Raw genomic sequence first — 23,664 nt, 5'->3', positions numbered from 1 at the left:
ATTTCTAATTTCGGGTGTTGTTACTTTTTAAAATCAAAACATGCAAATTAGAGAGGTCAAATGTATAAATGGGCCATATATCTGTAACCCCTTGGTCTATTCAAATAATTGTGGTGCCAAGATTACCAGGAGACACACATTTATATTTCTTCTAATGCAACTGTTTACATATAAACCAATGTCTACTACTGTAAGAATTTCTTTAAAAATATTGTTCTGCTTCTACTTAACAAGAGAATACGGATTAAAATACCGTATTTTGAAAGAATGGTATTTTCTCGCCAACAGAAACGGGTTCACATAAAAACAACTAACTTTTAAGAACTTTAAAAACGGTTTCAAAAACGGTTTATGTGGAGCAATAAATCCATGCAACTTTAAAAAAAAAACTGATTTGAAGAAAACCATTGTTTTGGGATTTTTAAATAGAAACAGGCCCAGATGTTTGGCTAAGATGGAATTGTGAGGACGCATTTGTGAGATTTTATTTGTAGTTTTTGTTTGACCACCCCAAAAAAGTATGAAAAATAATGTTTGTGTTATATATCTAGCGCACTACCAGTCAATGTTGTAGATTTGTAGACGGCTGAAGTTTAAAATTACAAACTTAACTGAAGTGTAGTGTGTTCAAGTGTATCTTTTTTCTGATACAGTCAAAACAGGATAAATCAGCACATGAACAATATACATACTACAACAATGCATTATCATGAAAAGCAAACACAATAAACTGGATAAAACAAACATTGACATCTAAAATTTGATAAAATCTAGTTTATTACAGAGCATTACATGCACACTGTTTCATATGTATTTCATTATAATTAAAGATGTATTGTCCCTTTGACTAATTCTTAACAAAATTTTTTTTTTAAATTTCGAAAAAAAGTGGGTCATTTTTAAGTATCATAATAGTTATTAACTTTCACCAAAAATTAGTCCAAAAAAAATAATTTAACCGAAATACAGATGTTTTTTTGTTCAAAAAATAACTTTGACTTCCAGTCAAAGTTTTCAATCAAAACATATCCCATAATGCAATGCGCTTGTTTGGCTACTCTGTATGCATAATCATAAAACTTCCTCGCGACCTGTGTGAAAACACCTTCTCAACCGTGATGAGTTGTAAACAATCCTAATTAGCATCTTGCATAATGCATACGCATGGTTTGAAATCTTTGTTTACTTTTGCTTGCGACGATTTCTCAGACGAAATGTAATCTAAATTATTTACCTGTTAATCACGTGAACTGTTGTTTTTGGCTCGAATTTTCGACTTATATTACTAATATTACTTTGATATGGCCAATTTAAATTTAGAATATTTTTTTTTTCATTTTTTGTGTTTCAAGGGACAATACATCTTGCTAGTTTCTTGCTTATTACTTATATGTAACCGACCGGCGATAAATAAAAATGAATGTGTATGTGAAAGATCAGAAAATATGCATTGATTTTTTAGCATAATCTGCTATACAAGTTTAGTACATTTTTTTTCAAATCATCTTGTATGTACAGTAAGCTTAAATTATTACAGTATTATTAGTAAGTAAATACATTTATAATCTTTAAATGTTCAATACAATATTGTATAGAGTATCACGGTGTGACGTCACAACGATAGACAGTAAAGATCTGTATTTCTATCAAATTATGTATCTTAGCTTGATTTTTTTTAACTTAAACTGTAGTTCAAGAATAAATAGATTATTAAAAAAAAATATTTAGTGATCTTTTGAAATTTTAGTTAGTTTTTATTGAAAATTGTTATATTTTAAAATAACTACTTCAATAAGCCTATTCCAAATCATTGGTGATCTTGGAGTCAATCAGGCAGACTGGCCACATTTTTGGTTGCGCTAGCTAGCAACAACGCAGCGCCACCTACCGTCGTGACGTCAGCACCGTGATACTCTATAGACATTTTGTACACAATTAAGTGCCTTATCACCACATAACTGTACATTTTCATATGCTCTCTTAGTGAAATGTTTCCTCTGCTTCTTCATCTGGCTTTTTTGGTTATCTTAGTATATTTTATTAGTTATTTTTATGTGTATTGTAAAGCGCTTAGAAACATTATATTAGGCGCTATATAAGACCATTAATATTATGATTCGCCATAATAAAAAATAACAATTGAGTTTAAAGATAGTGTTAAATCCTGAAAACCAGTTGATATACCATGATGGTTGTGAGATTGGTTATGAATTAATCACAGGTTACCTGTTATGCAGTGACATCAAAGAATCTATCAATCATACCACCAACTTGTTCTGGCTGATATTTTATATATTTTTCTGGATTTTTGGTAAAGTTTGTTCCTGAATACCTGTTAAAAAAACAATATTTTTTTACCAAAAATATGTTACATTATATTTATATTCAATAAAAAGAAAAGAGAGTTTATACAGTAGAACACAAGGCCTTGTCTATTTTATTAACGCTGTTAACAGGGAGATTTCCTTTTTCACGTAATACAATAATTTTATTATACTATTGTTTTCTCAATTATTTATTTAATATTTATATGTACTAAATGGAAAAAAAGTGAAATTAATTTTACTTGAATAAAAAAAATACATTTTTAGTAGATATAGATCAATATTAAATATACATTTTCAATGGATCCGAATACTATTTCTAACTAAAAATAAGACTATTAAAAACACATTGAAACTGATTGACTTGCCTTTCCATAAACGTTCTATAGGCATTGATAACGGTCACTTTATTTTCCTCTCTCAGCATTGCTCTTAGCTGCTCATCTGGTACAGCATAACATTTCTGTACTTTAAATAAATCTTCTAACTCTGTATTAAAACCCTGGAAAAAATATTTGTTTATTTAAATTAAATAATATATTACATTAGTAGGCAATTGTTTTAGGTTTGGTTTAGGTTTAATTATTTACTAGGGTAAGTTAGTTTAATGAGCACCTTTGGTGGGACTTACCTACAAGGCAGAAACATAAATAACATACCTTAAATTTATCCTTAATATGTTGCCTTTCACGGTCTTTCAGTTTCCCTCCGGCGTCTCGTTCTAGCACATACGGCCGATTGGCTTCATGTATTTGAGTTATCACTCGACTCCAACTAAAGAAAAACAAATAAATAAATTTTCATATTTGTGGAATCAACCAATCACATTCATATAATTTTAAGCAAGCTTTTTGTCGCCATTAATTATAATGATAGCGCCCTCATCGGCTTATTATGTAATTTACGTACCTTTTTGTGTACTCCACTTTCTGATCTTTGATAATCTGTTCATAGTGACTTTCTACATCTGGATTTGAACACATTACAAGTTGAATTAAACCAGACCTAGCAGAAAATACATAATTTATAGTATTATAATGTTAATCATACGTAATCACATAATTATTATATGAAGCTAAATTAAATGGTTTAAACAAGTTTACAGCACAGTAAATTCAACATACCTCAATTTTCGGCATGTAACACAATCAAAAGAATCCTATGTTTAAACCATTTAATTTAGTTATATACTAGCCCATATGAACGTTCACTTGAATATATGAAGCTAGTTTATCAACATATTTTTATTTCACCAGACTGCCTTTTTAATTTGATAGGATCATACCTTTGTAATGATTTAAGTAGATAATGGTAGTTGTTGAGCAGAAAGATGGCACCGAGATACTGGTCGTTGTATGTCTTCGCTTTCTGGTCCAAGTTTAGCCCAAGAGCTCCTAAAACTTTTGCTGAAGATAAAAACAATATTAATTAGATAGTCTTATATTGTATATTGTATCTTATATTAGATAGTCTTATATTGTATATTGTATCTTATATTAGATAGTCTTATATTGTATATTGTATCTTATATTAGATAGTCTTATATTGTAGTGTAGCTGTATGATTATTATATAAACAGTCATAAATTCTCTATATTCTATTCATCTTGAAAATCAAACATTTTGGATAAGCAAAAGTATGTCCCAAATGAAGCGGTTACTATCTAACCAATTCACTTATTCAATTATTCAATATTAAAAATTACTATCTATTTTTTTTAAATATATCTTTACCACCTTGACAACATATCCCTGTTACCCACCTATGTAAGCAGCAACTAGCTTCTTTTTTGCTGTGTCTTCATTTCCTCTGGATAATATTGCATCTGAAGTAAATATTAAAAATCAACAGTATAATAATATTACCATGGTTTAATAAATATTTAAAAAATGGAATAAAAGCTTGATGACATGGTAGCAAAAAGTAATAAAAACGAACGAAAAGTGTTATTATCTCATATATCAAATGTTTTGCTCTACTCTGATGTAATTGGGCTTCAATCTAACCCCTAGCCATCAGCGCAAGCTCGGTGGTCTAGAGGTATGAATGCACACTAGTGATCTGGAGGCCGTGGGTTCGAATCCCATCCGAGAATTACTTAATTTTAATTTTTACTAAATTTAATTAATTTTTTGTGTGTGTTCTCAATGCACTTAGTATAAAGTACAAATTACGTCAGAGTAGGGTAAAACATCTGACGCAAAGCTACTCCACAGTAGTTACAAACAATGACATATAATAATATAATAATATCAACTTAATCAAATTTTTCCAATAATTTGAGAGTAATACCTTTTTGAGTTGATAGCATTGATGAGGTTGTATCAATAAACTCCTGTAAGTTCTCAAGGAATATAACAGCATTGCTGGTAAGTTCATGAACTGTACCATCTTTGGGCATATTAGACTTGTCTGGATCATTCTTCACAATCTCAAAGAACTCATCAAGGGCATTGGATCCCGTTTGTTGTAAGGTTCGCATCAAATCAGGTAACTTGTGTCTAGTAGATGGCGCTGTACCCTGTAAAAAATATAAATGTATACTAACTGTAAATAGAAAGAACAACAAAATGTGCATGCATGTTAAATCTGTTCTTATGTAGAAACTTGCAATCTAGCCCTTGGCTACAATTCGTTTGCTGTTTTTTTCTTCTTCAATAAGTGATAATGAAATAAGTTCACTCAACAAATTGTTGGAAAGACAGTGGTTGCCATTCATAATAAGGAAGAAATCATTAAAATTGTACCTTGTACATTGTTGCATATATTTTACGATTTGGTAACATTTATTTAGCCAATAGTAAATAAAACAATTTGAATAATGTGATGTACATTTGAAGATGATATATAAAGGATATAATAAACAAAAATTGATAATAATAATGAATGAGTATAAAATTGATCATATATTCTATCGGTTGGGATCATAATTAGAAGTTCAAAATGACGTAGGTACATATACAATATAATATTAATAATTTTAAGTTATAAAGTTTGACGTTATTGAAGAAAGAAAAAAGTATTTTTCTCAAAAACAATAATCCCTATGATATTAATTATGATTAGATAAAAAGTTTAAAATGTTTCTTAAACAGCTGTTTTCTAATATATAAAATGTAAAATCAGTAAGTACATATGTTGAAATATCTAAAACATAAAATTCATATAACATAGCAGCTTACCGTTAGCTGTTCATCAAACTCTGCTTTGCAAGCGTTAAGATGTTTCAAGACAGGAAATATTGACAACAATGCTGAAAATTCATGTTTTCCAATTGCACGCTTTGCATTTGCATTTATATTCTGGTAAAGAAAAACATTGTTGAATTCATAATATTTTGTATAATTTATACTTCAATTACATATCAAATATTTAGTAGTAAGTAGAAAATAAACCTTCACAATCTGTGTTTTTACTATCTTTGGAAAATAAACCTTAAATAGCACAGATACTCCACCAATGTTGGATTCTCTGAAAACCAAAAACTCTGCCAAAATAAATATACTGGCTCCGAGACCCTGAATAATACAGTTTACAATGCAATGCAACGATGGCAGATTAACCAAAAACATTGCCAAAATCAGACTTATTGAGGTTGGTCCAAATTTCTCAAATTTTTCGTCAGCATTAAAAACACATCAGACATTTTCGGCCAGTATTGAGAGAGTTGACTGTGCATATATTTGTATTTGTAGAATAACCTTACTTGTCCATCTTGTGCAACCATGTCCATTGATCTATCAATGATCTTGTCAAACGTCTTACGATGGTGTTCATATGGTATTATTGAGCTCATTAAAGATGCTTCACTCTAAATAAACAACCATGTCAATTTTTATTTATGCGTAAAAACAAACTGACTTCCATTATCATTAATAGTACATTTAAATAAAAATGTTTAAATTAAAAAAAAAAAACATTGTAAAATCAAACCAATAACATTTGTTAATTATTTTAACCTATAGAGATAACATACAACACAAATCATAATGTGAAAATAATGGTAATGTACAATTGTTTAGAAATAAAAATTATGAAAGAAAAGGAAAAAGGAAGATTGGTATCAAAGATACCCCAAATACTTTAAAATTGGTTTTAATAGTAGTTTTATAATAAACTAGAGGACAACTAGAATGATAGCAGATTTACGTCAGTATAAATACAGTCAACGACTTTCCATAATGCACCTTCCTACTCTAGAATACAGAAGATTGAGATCCGCAATGATTCAAGTATTCAAAATGTTCTACGGTTTCACTAAATGTAACAATGAGGATTTTTTTTAAGTTAACCACTGAATCTAGAACCAGAGGACACTTTTTGAAAATTAGCAAACCTCGTACTCACTTAAGGATACGGCAGAAACTTTTTACAAACTCTATTATCGACACATGGAACAACTTGCCTCAGGATGTAATAGAAGCTGCAAATGTTAATCAATTTAAAAACCGACTAGAAAAATTTTGGAATCACCACCCACTAAAGTTTTCCCCATATGATAGAACATGTAATAAAATATACCGGAGGGACACACAAGCATTGCTTTAGATGTCCAAGATCAAGGTAAATCAAGGTAAACAACTAGACAACACAATGAATCTAGTTAGGGAAAGTAAATTTATGAATTTACTACTCTGTTTTATTTCTTTCTTTTAAATCTAAATCTTTCAAAGATAATTTAAATAAGGCAACTTACTTGTATAAGTTTCAGAAGAGCTAGAAGACCGACTATAAATTGTTCAGTTTCAATATCCATGCTGGCCTCTTCTCTCATATCCACTGAAGGACTACCCAACGAACCTGGCCGCTTTGCTACAATGTTAACAACATTCAACATTAAGGGGTTCTGTACATATTAATGGAAAACTGCTGTATCAGCGATCATGAATAAGATTATTATGCATACCAAAATAGTTGTTGTGTGTACACATCCCAGTGAATAAGTAAAATACTGCAGTAAACTTAGTTAGAAAGTGAAACATTGACAAACCTGATTCAAAACTGGCAATAAGTAAATATGCTGAACTCTTTTTCATTATCCTGCAAATATAAAACAGAAAGCAAGAAAATTGAATTAAAATATAACTTTTGGTTAATTTGTCATCTAGAAATGTAGAAAAGATAACAATAGACAGAAAATTAACTTACGGCTTAATGAGTGATGAACGTTTAGTTGGATCTTTTGATTTTCCTTTTAAATTCTGTAAAATAAATAAAAATTGTTAAAGATGTATTGTCCCCCAAAAACATGAAAAATGAAGATTAATTAAATCAGAATTTGAATATGTTATTTTGTAGTTTTAATAAAGTTAATCACTTCCATAGAAAAAAAAACGAAAAAAATTATGTTTTCACTTATAATATGACAAAATAAATGGTTAAATTCAACTGAAAATCCATTGACTGGCAGCCAATTTGACCATTTTTCCTTTAAATTACATTTTTTGTCAGGTAAATACATTTTTCTTCGATCCAATTTTTGGTCAAAGTGGATAACTATTATGTTAAATTAAAATGGAATATTCAACAAAAATTGTTTAAGAATTATTTTTTCAGGGGGACAATACATCTTTAATGAATTCTTAAACCAACATTGACGATAAGTTAATAATATGTCAATCTTCAAGATAATTTTCAACATTTGGTATTTTAAGAAATTTTCAACAAAATGAATATTAAAAATAATTATTGACTTTATCAGCTTGTTACCATTGGCGATGACATAGCATGACCTGATGAAGCTGATCCTCCAGATTTTTTCATTAAATGGTCCTTAATGCCTTCAATTGACCTCTTGAGGGCGCTAGCACGGATAGAATGGTATACATCAATGAAGTCAAACGATTCTCCTGGACCTTGTAACCACTTGGCAATCAATGACAGCTCATCCACGGTCTTCTCTGTAACAGAAATATTTTTAAGAGTAAATATTTTGTGTTTTACCAAAAAACAATGTTTAACTTGGCACACACAAACAAATTCAGTGCGCACACACACACACACCTGAGTGAAGTGTACCTAAAACATCTTTCACTCAATTATCAAATCAGAGGTTCTACCAGGTCACCTTACGAGGTGTTCATATTATATACTCTAAGGTCAATTGCAGGATAGAACATTTGTTGACTTGGGTTTATGTACATCAACCTCTAGTTTACATTACAGTACATTATAGTACAGTACATACAGAAAAGCTAAATCTGAGCTAAATTAATTCTTGTGTGTGAAAGGGACCTTAGAAGCTGCTGACCTGGAAGATGTTCAAAAGCATGTAGTCCTTCATCTTCATCTTCTTCAATCAAGTCTAGAATCATGATAGCTGGTACTGGCTTACTATGACGATTTAACAGACCACGAAATTCATTCTCAAGACTTTCTTTGCCCATTGTAAATTGCGAGTCCTAACATAAAACATCAAGCATATACATTAATAAGATTTTTAAAACAGTAAGTAAAATTTGATGCTTTTTTTTCGCTATAAACTACTAAATAACTTACAGCTTTAGCAAGTTCAGGACTCCCTGGATTGTTCTCCTTAAAATAATCCCTAGCTTCTTGAATTTCACCCATTTTACGCAAGTAATCTTCAATTCTTCCACTTGACCTAATTTAAAACAACAAAAATGACATGATAATGCAACCTAGCTGGATGTAGAGTACAGTAGTATCAGGCGTGAGATATTACATTTATTTTATTACTACTACAGCATCCATGGATGTGTTTTGGTTGCACCCCTGCAATTCCAAAAGACAAGGCCAATATTATTGAACATTCAACTACAGTAATACTAATATTACATTTTTTTTCTTCTTCATATACTCTTTTTTATGACAAATAACACTTATTAACTACAGTCAACAATACCTACCCCTCTTTAATGAATTGTTCAGCATCACGAACAACGTTGTGATAAGTAAGAACTTCATCAAACGCCTTTAAAGACTTCTCTACATCTAAAAGGTTAGTTAAGAACAGTATATTTATTCTTGCCTTATATATTTTTTTTCATCGTTATTTATTCATTCATCTATACATTTATTTATCAAAAATTTCAATAATCAATAACTTTAACATAAATTGAATAATCAAGAAAATAAACTGTTGATAGGGCAACAAACTAGAAGGCGGACCTTTGTCTCGTGAGGATCCTGGACAAACAACAAAAAGGTAATGCGTAAGGCAAAATCGAGATAATATGACCACATGGCTTAGCTTATTATTGATAGTAATATATCCCGAAAAGTGATAAAAAGGTAGGTCAATACACATAATAATCCAGATGTTAAGATTCAACATTTTGACATCATCAACAATGTTAAATCCAAACCCTAAAAAGGACATACTATTGGATCATCTTAACACAATTATGGTGTATACATAATGAATAAATTTACTTTTCATATAGTTTTTTTTTTTTATACTAATAAATATTATTAACATACTTGCTTGCAGATGTTGGAGGGCAACCGTTTCCATGTGAACAGGGAGGATGGTTTCTTCAAGTTTCTTAAGTCTGCTCTCAAATGAGGACAAGATACTAACCTGCAAAAATAGACACAAAAAGTGTAAACTTTTTTCTGTTGTAAATGTTATGTATAATTTAAGTAACTAAGGTAACAAATAATTAGTTATGTTAAGTTAAACAAAACTTACCATACTTCTAGTAAGGTGATTGCTTTTATCAAGGTTTTCACGAATGAATGCCAAATCCTTCTGTTCCTATTTCAATAATTAAAATGCCTGGATATTAAATGAAATATGATACAGACTACAGTATAAATTAAACATACAGTATATTAGGCCTACTGTACTATATATACTATACTGTACTTTGTAATTTTGTGCATATCATTTTAATAAAACCATTGTACTAAGCATGTGAGACAAATTAATGAAGTTTAATAAATTCCCTATAAAATAAATACAAAACAATAACATGTTTTCCTTACTTGTTCCAGTTTTTCATCTAATTCTACAATCTTTTGTGTTGAGTCTTCCATCTTCGCAATCATAAGATAATTTGGAGTAGAATTTTGTTGTCTGCCACTCATCTTGAAATATTTTTGTACAGTTTTTATTCTATTTTATTAATTATTTAACTGATTTGTCTAGTAGTAGTAGACAAGGGCAAGGTTAATTAATAGCCTCTAAAATCACAGCATTCACAGTATATTTGTTGTGGCTGTCAAGTGCGTCTCATCGCCCTTCCGCCACACACACTATATAATAGGCTAGGCCTCTACGATCGACTACTAGGCGGGCCTTGGTAGGTCTCTATCTAGGCCTATTCCTGGCTAGGGCCAGGCCTATGCACTTCCCGTTAGCAAGCCTAGAAACTAAAATTGCTGTTTAAGGATATTTAATTCACTTCGATACTTCAATAATATTGAAACTTCTGATAGTTTTATAATTTAAACAGGAAACAAATTAAATATATTATAGCACAGAAAATTGGAAGTTCTTCTTGCCTAGGCCCTATAATAGGCCAGCTTTCCTTTCTTGCTTCAATCCTTTAGAGCTCCTATCCACTTCCTGTTTTCTACTTTTTGTCAACTCGTCAACTCATCGTTCAACGCGTTTGTTAAAATGTATCTCAAACGATTATTAAATATGACATAAATAATAATAAATAACAATTTGTACCAAGCGTTTATAATGATATTTATCCATTTTTTGTCTCATATAATTATATTTATTTTGGCCTCCGCGTCACGTACAATCATCATAATAGTTGGACCACTTGGTCGATAAAAGTGAAAAACTTTCAACCAATCAGCTGCTGCTCGTCCAGAGTCAACGCGCACCACTGCCCAGCAACCGCAGAATACGTGCGCACTTTTAAGAGTAATTGTTGTTGCCATGAAGAATATATACGCACTGTGCGTCGGCCCAGTTACAGTTTTTGTTTTGTTTTTTTAAAAGTCGCCGCCATGTCTACTCTCTAACAGCATGTGTTTGTTGAAAGAGAAATAAATCATAATTTTACAATGCCACGAATTTTCTTTCAACTCTTTATATTAATATTGGCCATAAATTATACAGTTTGGTGTGGTAAGTAAAGTCATTTTTAGTAAGGCCTTAATGATACTTACGTTTACTTAAGCAAATAACTAGAGAATTAGGTAGCCTAGGCTAGGCCTAGGCCTGCCTAAGACTAACTAAGAGGTAGGCAGACCATGCCGCGCCTATAGGCTAGGTAGGCTACAGTATTAACTATTAATTGCTATAACCATCGTACGTCGTTAAGGCATGCCCCCTCTCACAATTGTTATATGTGTGAATCGATGTTCCAAATGTTTATGACACGAATCATACAAATAATTATGCTCTGCTAATAAGAGGTTTATTAAAACCGAAACTTGAAACTTGATTAAAAGGATGATAATAATTTATTTCCTACTGTTTTTAAAAAACTGTGAAACAAATGTTACCTTTCTTTGCAGGTTCCTCGTAGGCCTAGCTTATTTAATTTGGCATACCGCAGTATTAAATGTTTGTTATTAGACCTACGCTAGGCTAGGCCCTATATAAAAATTGAAGTACGCCCTAGTCTATCTATCCATTTGATCCAAATAAACTTATATTTAGGCTATAGTGTTGTTTTGTTTCCTTTTGTGTGTAGAACCGCAATCGGGCGCTGCTACTTTTCGCATTCCCGCAGAATTGAGTAATGCGTTGCAGTTGCTGAACCCACCTGACAGAACGCGCTTCATCACACACTGCCTACATCTCAAACATTACATGTGCTCCCAGCAAGAGGCTAGACACTATGTGTGGGGATTAGAAGAGTCAGATCAGTTTCAATTTAGTAACTTTTGGAACTGGTACCGATGTACAAAGACAGGACGTAAAGATGACTGTCCAGGTACGCTTCTCATACCCCTTTTTCACACCAAAAGCAAAACTCCGGAGACACTTCTCCGGAGTTGACGCCCCGGTGTTCTCCGGAGTTGACGCCCAGGTGTTTTGGTGTGAAAGGGGTATCATTGATAATACTACGTAGTGGCAGGGCCTATTTAGTATTACAGAAAATAAACATTTCGGTGTAGGCCTACTAAATAGAGAATTATATCGGACTAGTGTCATGTTAGTGCAGCAGTGTCAATAGTAGTAAGTCTATACCGCAAATGTTATAGGCCTAAGTTCCATTTTAAAAAGCGTTCGGGTTTCAAATGATAGGCATACGTACGTATGTATACGTCTACGCCTTGACTTGTATTGCGCGGTCATTTCGATTCAATTGGCTCATTTAATCAGTTACGTTAAATAAACAAGTATTGGTATTCATATTTTTAGTTGACGGTGGATGGAGTATTTGGAGTAAATGGGCACATTGTGACATTACATGTGGTCCGGATGGTATGAAATCACGATTTCGGACTTGTGACTCTCCACGACCAAGTAATGGAGGCAGACAGTGTAGTGGTCAAACAACACAAATCACTAAATGCAATATCAAAATCGCTTGTCATCAAAATGGTACTGTATCATTTAACTTTCTTTGCAAAATAACTATTATCATCTGTTGACAATTCTTTCTTCTTTCCAGTTTGTAGAAGAACAATTATAGTTTTACAAACCAGCTCACTAATATTTTTTTATTACTGCATTCTCAAATAAAAATGTCTTAATACAGTATTCCGCTCGAGCACTCATCGAGAATACCCGTTGACAATATAGATCTAGTTTCTTATCTTTATTAATGAAATTGTATTTTATAGATTCAGCAATTCTCTCGAAAGTCAGTGTAAATTATCTAAAGATGCTACACAGAAGTAACCCACAACTAAAGAACAAGTGTTTGTTATCTCATTGCAGTTATCAAGAAGTTGAAGACATTATAATAGAAAAGGAAGAAGCGGTACGTAACGTATTAGGACATATTTCTGAAATATTACCAAATTTGATATTGAAATATGCCATTGTTTGTGAAGTATCCCATTCATCATAGTAAAAAAAAACGGTATTGAAATCAAAACATTGGAGTATGTTCTATCAGTTATGTATGACTTTATATTAGAATATTTCTGACCATTTCTAGAAATGGTCAGAATAATCTAATGGTCTAATAGGTTAAATTCCAAGCAATTCTTTTGTCACGTTTTTCTTTTCAGGACAAATATTGGTCATACATTAACTGCTACAAACACTCAGAAGGATGTCCGGTTGACGGAAAATGGTCAGAATGGAGTGAATGGAGTAGATGTTCATCCAACTGTGGTAATGGTCATCGGTATCATATACGCTCATGTGATTCACCGCGTCCACTCAATGCTGGAGAAATGTGTCCAGGAAGCTCACTTGAAAAATCGCGTTGTTTTGAAAACAACTGTACGGAGACAGGTAATGTTACCATTGAACTTTATTTCGACACTATCAATCACGAACTAAAACGATTAGAGACATAATGTGTGTGGATTCAGTTTAAATGCTGATTTGCAGATAAAGTCAGACCGAATTAGCTAGAGAGAACCGTGGAGTTTCTCCTCTACCATGAACAATGGAAAAACATTAAATAGTTTGCTAGTATAGCCGACCAGTTGACAAACTTCGGCAAAGTTTGCTATTGTAATCGACCAGTTGACAAACTTCGGCAAAGTCTGCTACTGTATACGACCAGTTGATAAACTTCGGCAAAGTTTGCTAGTGTAGTCGACCAGTTTACACACTTTGGCAAAGTTTGCTAGTGTAGTCGACCAGTTTACACACTTTGGCAAAGTTTGCTAATGTAGTCGACCAGTTGATAAAATTCGGCAAGGTTTGCTTGTGTAGTCGACCAGTTGATAAAGTTCGGCAAGGTTTGCTAGTGTAGTCGACCAGTTGACAAACTTCGGCAAGGTTTGCTAGTGTAGTCGACCAGTTGATAAACTTCGGCAAAGTTTTCTAGTGTAGTCGACCAGTTTACACACCTTGACAAAGTTTGCTAGTGTAGTCGACCAGTTGATAAACTTCGGCAAAGTTTGCTAGTGTAGTCGACCAGTTGATAAACTTCGGCAAAGTTTGCTAGTGTAGTCGACCAGTTGACAAACTTCGGCAAGGTTTGCTATTGTAATCGACCAGTTGACATTTCGGAAAAGTCTGCTAGTGTAGTCGACCAGTTGATAAACTTCAGCAAAGTTTGCTAGTGTAGTCGACCAGTTTACACACTTTGGCAAAGTTTGCTAGTGTAGTCGACCAGTTGATAAACTTCGGCAAAGTCTGCTAGTGTAGTCGACCAGTTTACACACTTGGGCAAAGTCTGCTAGTGTAGTCGACCAGTTGATAAACTTTGGCAAAGTCTGATAGTGTAGTCGACCAGTTGATAAACTTCGGCAAGGTTTGCTAGTGTAGTCGACCTGTTGACAAACTTCGGCAAGGTTGACTAGTGTAGTCGACCAGTTGACAAACTTTGGCAAGGTTTGCTAGTGTAGTCGACCTGTTGACAAACTTCGGCAAGGTTTGCTAGTGTAGTCGACCTGTTGACAAACTTTGGCAAGGTTTGCTAGTGTAGTCGACCTGTTGACAAACTTCGGCAAGGTTTGCTAGTGTAGTCGACCTGTTGACAAACTTCGGCAAAGTTTGCTAGTGTAGTCGACCTGTTGATAAATTTCGGCAAATTGTGCCAGTGCCAGTGTAGTCGAGTAGATTACAAACGTAGTGTGGACTAGGTTTTATAACTTATGAAAACGTTCTTTTACCGTTTTGTTGACTTCACAGTGGGAGTACACTTTTCACCTTGGTCTCATTGGTCCCATTGCTCTATGACTTGTGGTGAAGGTGTCCGACAATCGATACGACGTTGCATTGGTGACGGGGCGTGCGTATTAGGCGATGGCACGACAAAAGATAATATCATCAAAGAAGTACCATGTCAGATAGCAAGTTGTCAACGTAAGGCACTATCTTTCTTTTCATTATCGTCTTCGTCATTTACTATAATCAGATGATAATGTGATTATCTAAATGTTATGTTATAACACTTGTCATTGATAAACTGTGTAAGTAAAATGCAGTTCACAGTTATCACAGTTACATATGAATTATGAAGCAAGAATGTGTTGACCCAAACTCTATTTTTTTAAATTGCTAGGACAAGGAGGGTGGAGCGAATGGTCTCGATGGAGTATGTGTACATCAATATGTGGATGGGGTGAACGAGTTCGCGTGCGGACTTGTACAAATCCGACACCGGTTGGTTCAAACAGTTTATGTGAAGGGGAACCGTTTGGAAAAGAGAGGTGTAATCATATGGAAGCATCGTGTCCTATAAATGAAACCCATGCAGTCAAACAGCAAGGTAAGCGTTTTTTTATATTGCTTGAAATATTTTAGGTTGTCAGTTTATTACAGAATAAAAGACAAATTTCTAAACACACATTTGTGTATACATTGTGTAATTGTTAGAATATAGCAAGTGGAGCCGATGGACCTCTTGCAGAACAACTTGTGCCGGTGGAACCATGTTACGCCATCGGACTTGCGTTGACGATGGAACAAATACCACGTGTAGTGGTCCGCTTTACGATGTTGCAGTGTGCAATAGCCACATTCCATGCGTCGGTATGTAAGCTTAAACTTAGTTCCCACACTAGAGACGCAACACAAGTACGTAACGCAACGTAGGTGATTTGACCAATCACAAGCGATTTTCGAACTGTAATTGGTCTACTCTCGTGCTTGCGTCAAGTCCTTGCGTTGCATCTCTAGAGAGAACCGAGCTTTAGTGTAGGCCAACTATTTGGGTAAATGTCGAAAAACTCTAATGGGGTACATAGACTGTGAAAGTATCCGTAAAATATTTGCGTCAATACACGTCGTCTAGGTATTAAGTTTCAGACACTTTTATGCACGGAATTAACGGCCTGCATCAATCAGTAATTCATATTTTCCCGTGATTGTTGGAAGAAATCCAAGACGAAGTCAAGAACTCATTTTTAATGGATAATTTTCCTACATTATTGTTCAAACTTAAAATGAATTTCTACTCTGAGTAAAGTGTTTTTACTTTTCTGCTTGTTTTTGTATTTTTATGAATGGTTTTTTGCCATTTCTTGTGTGGATATTGTTATTGAAATGCTATATTTTATCTTTATGTGCTACTTGGTAAGAGGATTCACAGGCTCTTGTCATAGGGATTTAGTTCCCCTTTGTGTTTCCTGCCACTTACTTTGTAGTTGTTTGTTTGTTGTTGTTGATTGACTAGAATGTATTGATAAATAGAATTTTGTTTATTAAGGTGGCGATATTAATTTTGTCGTTTTCTAATGTGTAGTATAACAGTGTTAAAAACCGTAGTATTCATTTGATCTATTTTGTTGACAGTTAACGGGGGTTGGTCTGAGTGGACGAAGTGGACAGTTTGTTCGAAAACGTGTAAATCTGGTTTTGCCGAAAGATACAGAATGTGCACCAATCCGAGACCTGCCTTTGGAGGAGCGATTTGTAGCGGCAATAGTACACAACGTATTGAATGCCAAGATTCTCCTTGTCCAGGTAAATATCAGATCTTACCAATTCAATATAACCTGCTATTTCGAACAAGCCCCAGTATTCATATCCGACTTCAAATAGGCCTACGTTAGTTCACAGTAAATTTCAAGACGTTCAGATTTATTTATAGATTTTAAATTAAGAAATTAAAACATAACTCACCCAATTAATTAGCGAATTATTTCTACAACCTCTTTGTTTACTATTGTTACAATCATTTTTTAAAGAAATATCTTGGGCTGAATGGGGAAATTGGACACAGTGTACGAAATCATGTGGTGGTGGAACTACCAATCGTAGACGAGTGTGCTTGGCTCAAGATGATGTAGTGAGTGTGGCGAGATGTGGTGGAGAGTATAAACAACTTAGTGTCTGCAGTCTTGACCCTTGTCCAGGTAAGTAAAGGAGCTTTGCTTTTGTGTTCGGCAAGCCACATTTAATCCCAGTTCCTTTGATGATTGTTACACCATCATCAATATAACGGGTGTTCTTATATAACTCTCAATGATTTTGACATATTCAATCAGTTGATGGAAATTGGGCAAATTGGAATGCATGGCGACCATGTAAATCCTCGTGTGGTGAAGGTATTACATCAAGAGATCGTACTTGTACGAATCCAGCACCTACTGGTAATGGAAACCTATGCGATGGTTATGGAACAGAATCCAGACACTGCTACAAACAGCCATGCACACAAGGTAATTGTCAAACATTTGCTAAGAACTCAATCATAATCACAGTATTCAGAACTTACCGTGAACAACTTTAGTTGTAGACTAAAGCATTAGATACTGGTTCAATTCATTCACGTGAACCGCGCATGCGTACTTACAGTATGTACTTCCATCTATGTTTTTTTAGTACTTAGAGTCAACCACTCTAATAATCCTGGTTATGTGCATTATGAGAAATGCCTTTTACGGCTCAGCAATAGATGCATACTGGCGATTTTTACTCAGAGAGATTCAATGTACACGTATTACCAGTTTGTGGTCCATGGGCTTTTGTATTTTTATTTTATTGTTTTATTATTTAATTAGGTATATTAATTTAAGAGCTTGGTATCTGTAATGCTGTATATGTACATTTTGAATACAACATAAAGAATAAATGAAATGAATGAATTTGTGATGCGCAACGCAACCAATTATCACAATTATGAACAAACAGATATTGGTTAGTACAAAACTAAACTATTACTACGGTCAGTAGGCCTAATACCTCAGCATCAATTTTGTCTGAATTTCTTAGAGCACCAAGAGGAAATGAGACTGTTTAATGGCAAATCGTTCATAATGTACACAAAGTACGGGTATCCAACAAAACAAGTTCTTATGTATCTGCGACTTCTGCCAGAATCTGCAGACGGTTTGATTGTAATGAAACGTCATGATTACTATAACCGTCAGTTGGTTTACGTCAGCTTGGTGGGTGGGTGTGTCTATCTCTACGCTAAAGTTGGATCAGCAGAACTCAAAGTGGTTGGTCATCCAGTGGAGGTTAGTTCTGTAAATAAAATTGAGTGCTGCGTGGTGTTCCATTTTTTAATAATTAAAAACTAGTAGTAGAAAGCAGCCTTTACACTAAACTAAGTTATCAGTATATAATTAATTTATATCGTATCACAGCATCAAGCTATACTTGTATAATTACATAAGTTCCAAATATATTTTAATCGATTTCGTATACCATACAGCTTTTTAAATGGAACACAATACAAGTTTCTATTACCGGGAACCTGGGACATGTGCGACTAAATGACAAATATACAAAGACAAACAATTTTACTGAAAAGATAACAGAGTTTGTTGACTACGATCTTCCTGTATACCTTGGTGGCTGTATGCCTCATCTGTACCCACATGTAGATAGCAAAGCAACAGGTAAACTTTAAACTTGTACGACGAGCCAGCAAAGATTTAAACTGAAGCGTTTCGTGAGATCGAGGTTCGAATCCAACTCTCGCTGCATTGCTTGTATCCTTAGGCAAGATACTTTACTTACGTTTACCTCTCTCCACCTAGGTGTATAAATGGGTACCCGGTTAGATCAAGACACAACTTTGCGCTGATTACTAGCTGCATTATGGGAGTATGTTTCCATACGTGTTTGATCCCAAAAAATGACTGGGGTAATAATGTTCAGCGCGTAGAGGTTTCACAACATTAGGCGCTATATAAATCCAGGATATTATTATTGGGCCTATTATTATTATTATTATTATTATTATTAAGTACCAAGTTAGACAAGTTGATGACTGATGCATCCAATCACAATTTGAAACAGAAGCTGTAAGATAGATTTAAACAAATGCAAAGTACATTGATTCAACACACACAGTGTTAACGAAACATTGTATTCGATTTGTATTAGCAGCATAGATTAGAGAAAAATATTACGCAGTTAGTTATAGTAATGACACTTATTTCTTGTATTGTGTTTAGTGTGGTCGGGGTTCGTAGGAAAGATCGCCAAATTTACAATGAACTATAAGTTGATGACTTTGTTTGAGGATAAGATATATTGGCATGGAACATCAGACATACCGTACACGAGCTTGAACAGTGACAGAGATCTAATAGGTAAGAACACATTACTTCCAAGTTATCGTTCCCAAACCAATCATAGTTAACTTCAATAACTAACTTATTTGATGACGTATTGTTTGTCACAGACATTATGGCAACACCTATTGAATTCAATGGAGAACAATTTTCAACAATTACACAAAATGATGACGGACATTTACGGAACATACAAGCGATCGTCAGCGCTCCAGGTTCAGATGGTCTTCTAATACATTGTAACGGGTCCGTTTCCGGCTCTTTTATGTCAGTGAAATTGAACAAAAATAAAATCGTTCTTTCTTTGAACCTGGGTGAAAGAAATTTGGAAATTGAGAGAGATCTTGAAGAGGTAGGGACCGCTGGTATTATATTTGTAACAATGCTTTTAAATTTGGAATAACAACATAATTCTTTATTATTCTTTGATTCATAAGTGTATAAAATTTTATTCCTCTTTTCACATTTGTTCACTTCATGTTACAATCTATATTCAACTTGCCATCCTAACACTTACTTTCTTTAGACTAAAACATGGATGATCGTTGATATACAAATTGAGCCAAACCAGGTTTCTCTACGAGTCAACAAAGAGCCTGCGTCTCAACTATCCGGGCAAGACCTGCGGTTTACTCCGTCAAACAAAATCTACATCGGGGGCTTACCACCATGGGAAAGTTCGGATCCAAAACAAGGCGATATTGTAGGATTTACTGGCCACATTTATCAAATTAAACTGAACGATGTAGTGTACTTGATGACAGATATGCTAAAGCAGTCTTACGATAAAAGTGTTGATTCGTCATCGGCCACACTAGCTGGTGAGTATTTCTTGTTTTCAATCGATTTGCGAGAGACCTAGAATATACAACGAAGAATCGAGTGAAGAAACACATTCCAAATGTCTCCCCGCATGGCATGATGCGTTGCCGTCATCAGCGAGACTAAAAAAAAACACTTTCTGAAAACTGTATTGAAACATTGGTGTTAAATTGGGAATACATTGTAATTTTTTGCAGCAAACTTTCAAGAACATTATGTAATCCATGGGGCAAGTGTTCAACTAAGGTGTAGAAATACAGAACACGAACACGGTGTTGAAATAGTTTGGCTGAAGGAAAACCAGTTCGTCGATCCAGCGGCTGAACACATTCGACTTGAAAATGATGTAAGAAAGATTATCGTACTTGTTTTTTCTTCGTGCTAAAGTATTAACCAGTTTTATTACATCGTATCTGTAAATAATAATCTTTTGCTTTGTTTGGCATTGTGTTGATGTAGAACCCAATATTACCAAACACAACCATTCTTCATCTTCATCACATCGACGAAGAGGCGCAGGGTTTGTATGCCTGTCAGTTTCGGTTTTCCAATAGGGCTGAGATCCATCAAGCGTTTGCCGTATCGATAGCTGAACCCTATGGTGAGTAGGGCCTACAATACAACTTTAGTTGACACACGTTTGGTCAAAGTTTGTATAGCAAATTTAAAAGGTACTGTTTGTTTCTATTTTAATTTGGAAACTAGAGCAAACTCCTAGTTTGTCAAGAAATAATTTCCCAAAGTTTGGTAGTGTAGAACAGTTGACTTCGGCAAACTATCGAAAAACAAGTTTGCAGAAGTCGAAACTAAAACTAAAAACTAAACTCAAGCAAACAATAAAATGGGAAAGTTTGCAAGTGTACGAAATTTGAATTTGTCAAAGAATAGCTACTACATGCAAATGTGTATCATATATTTTACTGGATAATGTTATGGAGATTCCATAATCTTGTTAAGATCGTTAGCAATTTAACCTAAATGGTGTTTTGGTATATTTTTTAGGGCATAGTCAGTTATAATAATAATAATAACACTAACAATAATAATAATAATAATAATAATAATAATAATAATAATATCACTAGAAATATTTTTTTGTAGACGTACTAGCACGTACATTGACGGAATGGAAGATATCCGTCGAAGTATTTTTCGCCGCTGTCGTCATCGCCATAGTGATGACGAGTAGTATATCCTGCATTATGTATCTTTGTCGAAGGTATTTATTAGACGTATACGTATACATGCAACTAAATAACTTCCTCCACACTTCCACACGCTTCATTGCCGTTTGTTGCTTAGAGTAGTCTTACTCAGTAGTAGTTTACTCTTAAACTCCACCCCAACTAATAACTCATAATTACACGCATCGACGAATATTGACACAGACTGAAGCTTACCATATTTTCAAAGAGCCTGACGTAATTCTTTCAAACTACGATGGTGTATTTACCTTATTATTTTAGGCAAGATGTATTTTTTTTATTTTTATTATTAGACCCTACTACGTTAAAAACGTAATACACACTATTCTGGATTACCTTGGTTTTGGCAGTCCACTTCGAATGACTCTTGCTGATTTTCGACAAATTGACAGAACGTACTTTGATGGACAAGTTGATATAAAAAACGAGAAGATGCGATTGGATGAAGAGCTTGAATTGTCCCACCAAGATGAAAGACAACCATCTCAAAAGAATTTTAGACGAAAGCTGAGAGAAAAGAAAGAGCTCATGTTGAAACAACTGACGGGTAGGAAACGTGTTGATGATTGTCGTGTGTCCCAATCTGGTACACGGTACACCACTGTAACATATTCGGAAACCGAAGAAGATATGGAAGGATACATGGTGCCGATTTATGCCAATGTGTATAATGGTGATCTGGACACAACACCAGATGGGAACTCTGAACCAGAAGAATCAGTCGACCTGATAGAAAATGGTAACAATTCCGGAGCATCAGGTAGGATACACCATCAGGAAATATCACCAATAAATTACGAAGGTGTCGAAGATGTCATAGTAAACGATTCATCAGGCGAAGAAGATCATCAGATACATCACACAAGCAGCAGGTATATGACGTATGAAAATGTTTATGCCGAAAGTGTAAATCAAGATGCCGATGATGTTACATTTCAACTATCTTATCCAGTGAGCACGGACAGTCTCTTGGAAGAGATTTCAAAAAATATATCTCAACAAAGCATACATGATCATTTTAAAATATCTGAAACGTTGTCAGGTTATAGGGACACTGGTAACGCGTTTGCATGCCATGGTGAGGAACTTGGTAACGCGTTGTCAACTGAAGAAACATGCGAGAATAACACTAAACAATCTCATACAGAAGGAATGTGTCAAGTTCCACTTACTGCAGACGTTTCCCGACATACACAAAACAGTACAGAAGAAATAGCTCAAGTTCCACTTACTGCAGACTTTTTCCGACAAACACAACACAGTACAGAAGAAATGGCTCAAGTTCCATTTACTGAAGACGTTTCCCGACATACAAAAAACAATACAGAAGAAATGTCTCAAGTTCCGCTTACTGCAGACGTTTCCCGGCATACACAAAACAGTACAGAAGAAATGGCTCAAGTTCCACTTATTGCAGACGTTTCTCGACATACACAAAACAACAGTACAGAAGAAATGGCTCAAGTTCCGCTTACTGCAGACGTTTCCCGACATACACAAAATAGTACAGAAGAAGTCAACCAAGTTCCGCTTCCTGCAGACGTTTCCCGACATACACAAAACAGTAATGAAGAAATGAATCAAGTTCCGCTTACTGCAGACGTTTCTCGACATACACAAAATAGTACAGAAGAAATCAACCAAGTTCCACCTATTGCAGACGTTTCCCAAACACGTAATAGTACAGAAAATATACAAATAAGAAATAATACTAGAAGCAGTGACACTAAAAACGACACTGAATTCCATTTCAAAAGCAGGGCATTGCAATTGGCGTATCTTCTGTCTGCGAATGGCGTAACCCCACCTATTACAGAATCTCAACTGACTACCCATGCTGTAGATTCTGATGACGACGGAGATACCGAGGAAGAATACGTTGATACGCACGAATAATCTGTCATTTCGGAATGCTTAGGAATTTTTACATGTATACATGAATGTATCCAATATTGCAATATGTATTACTGCTATTGTATTAAATTTTAGAAACGGCATTCATGTTCTTTTTTTATTCGTACCTTTACATAAATTATGAAAGTGCTTCTTTTCTTCTGTAGCCTGGTTTCCATAAAGACTTGCCTCACAGTGTGCGCCGGGGATTTCGTGAGGAATCGGCCACGCATGCCGCTGAGGAAAATATCTATCGTGTTTAATATTTTTTGGCACGCGTGCCATTTTCCTCAAGTGTGCGCCGAACGTGAGCTTCCTGCTCACTAAAAAATTCCACTGCGCATGACATGTTCTGATTTATTATGATATTTCAGCGCGTGCTG

The 23,664-nt window shown here is 34.3% G+C and overlaps 2 protein-coding genes across 2 annotated transcripts; one reads left to right on the top strand and one right to left on the bottom strand.

The window, feature by feature from the left end:
* Positions 1-800: 800 nt before the first annotated feature.
* LOC140063536 (exocyst complex component 7-like) lies at positions 801-10,824 on the bottom strand. The gene is made up of 19 exons (XM_072109908.1): positions 10,275-10,824; positions 9,979-10,044; positions 9,768-9,867; positions 9,194-9,278; positions 8,823-8,928; positions 8,575-8,725; positions 8,034-8,224; positions 7,473-7,525; positions 7,315-7,364; positions 7,021-7,136; positions 6,031-6,135; positions 5,507-5,626; positions 4,617-4,845; positions 4,087-4,149; positions 3,610-3,730; positions 3,234-3,329; positions 2,984-3,098; positions 2,693-2,826; positions 801-2,332 (listed from the first exon to the last, which is right to left on the bottom strand). Exons 1-19 carry the CDS (start codon positions 10,374-10,376, stop codon positions 2,230-2,232), a joined length of 2,106 nt encoding a protein of 701 aa, XP_071966009.1. The 5' UTR covers positions 10,377-10,824; the 3' UTR covers positions 801-2,229.
* A 428-nt stretch (positions 10,825-11,252) lies between these two features.
* Positions 11,253-23,379, top strand: LOC140043359 (uncharacterized). Its single transcript, XM_072087864.1, has 20 exons — positions 11,253-11,376; positions 11,948-12,190; positions 12,622-12,804; positions 13,047-13,186; positions 13,440-13,668; positions 15,022-15,195; positions 15,395-15,601; positions 15,709-15,864; positions 16,627-16,797; positions 17,022-17,189; positions 17,322-17,495; positions 18,049-18,296; positions 18,494-18,680; positions 19,242-19,379; positions 19,472-19,713; positions 19,888-20,182; positions 20,381-20,529; positions 20,643-20,784; positions 21,285-21,402; positions 21,682-23,379. The coding sequence occupies exons 1-20, from the start codon at positions 11,313-11,315 to the stop codon at positions 23,282-23,284; spliced, it is 5,031 nt and encodes a 1,676-aa protein (XP_071943965.1). The 5' UTR covers positions 11,253-11,312; the 3' UTR covers positions 23,285-23,379.
* Positions 23,380-23,664: the final 285 nt, after the last annotated feature.

The sequence above is a fragment of the Antedon mediterranea genome, chromosome 1, assembly GCF_964355755.1.
Source record: "Antedon mediterranea chromosome 1, ecAntMedi1.1, whole genome shotgun sequence".
In the NCBI taxonomy this organism is placed as follows: domain Eukaryota; kingdom Metazoa; phylum Echinodermata; class Crinoidea; order Comatulida; family Antedonidae; genus Antedon; species Antedon mediterranea.
This window is presented reverse-complemented; position numbering and strand designations above follow the sequence as displayed.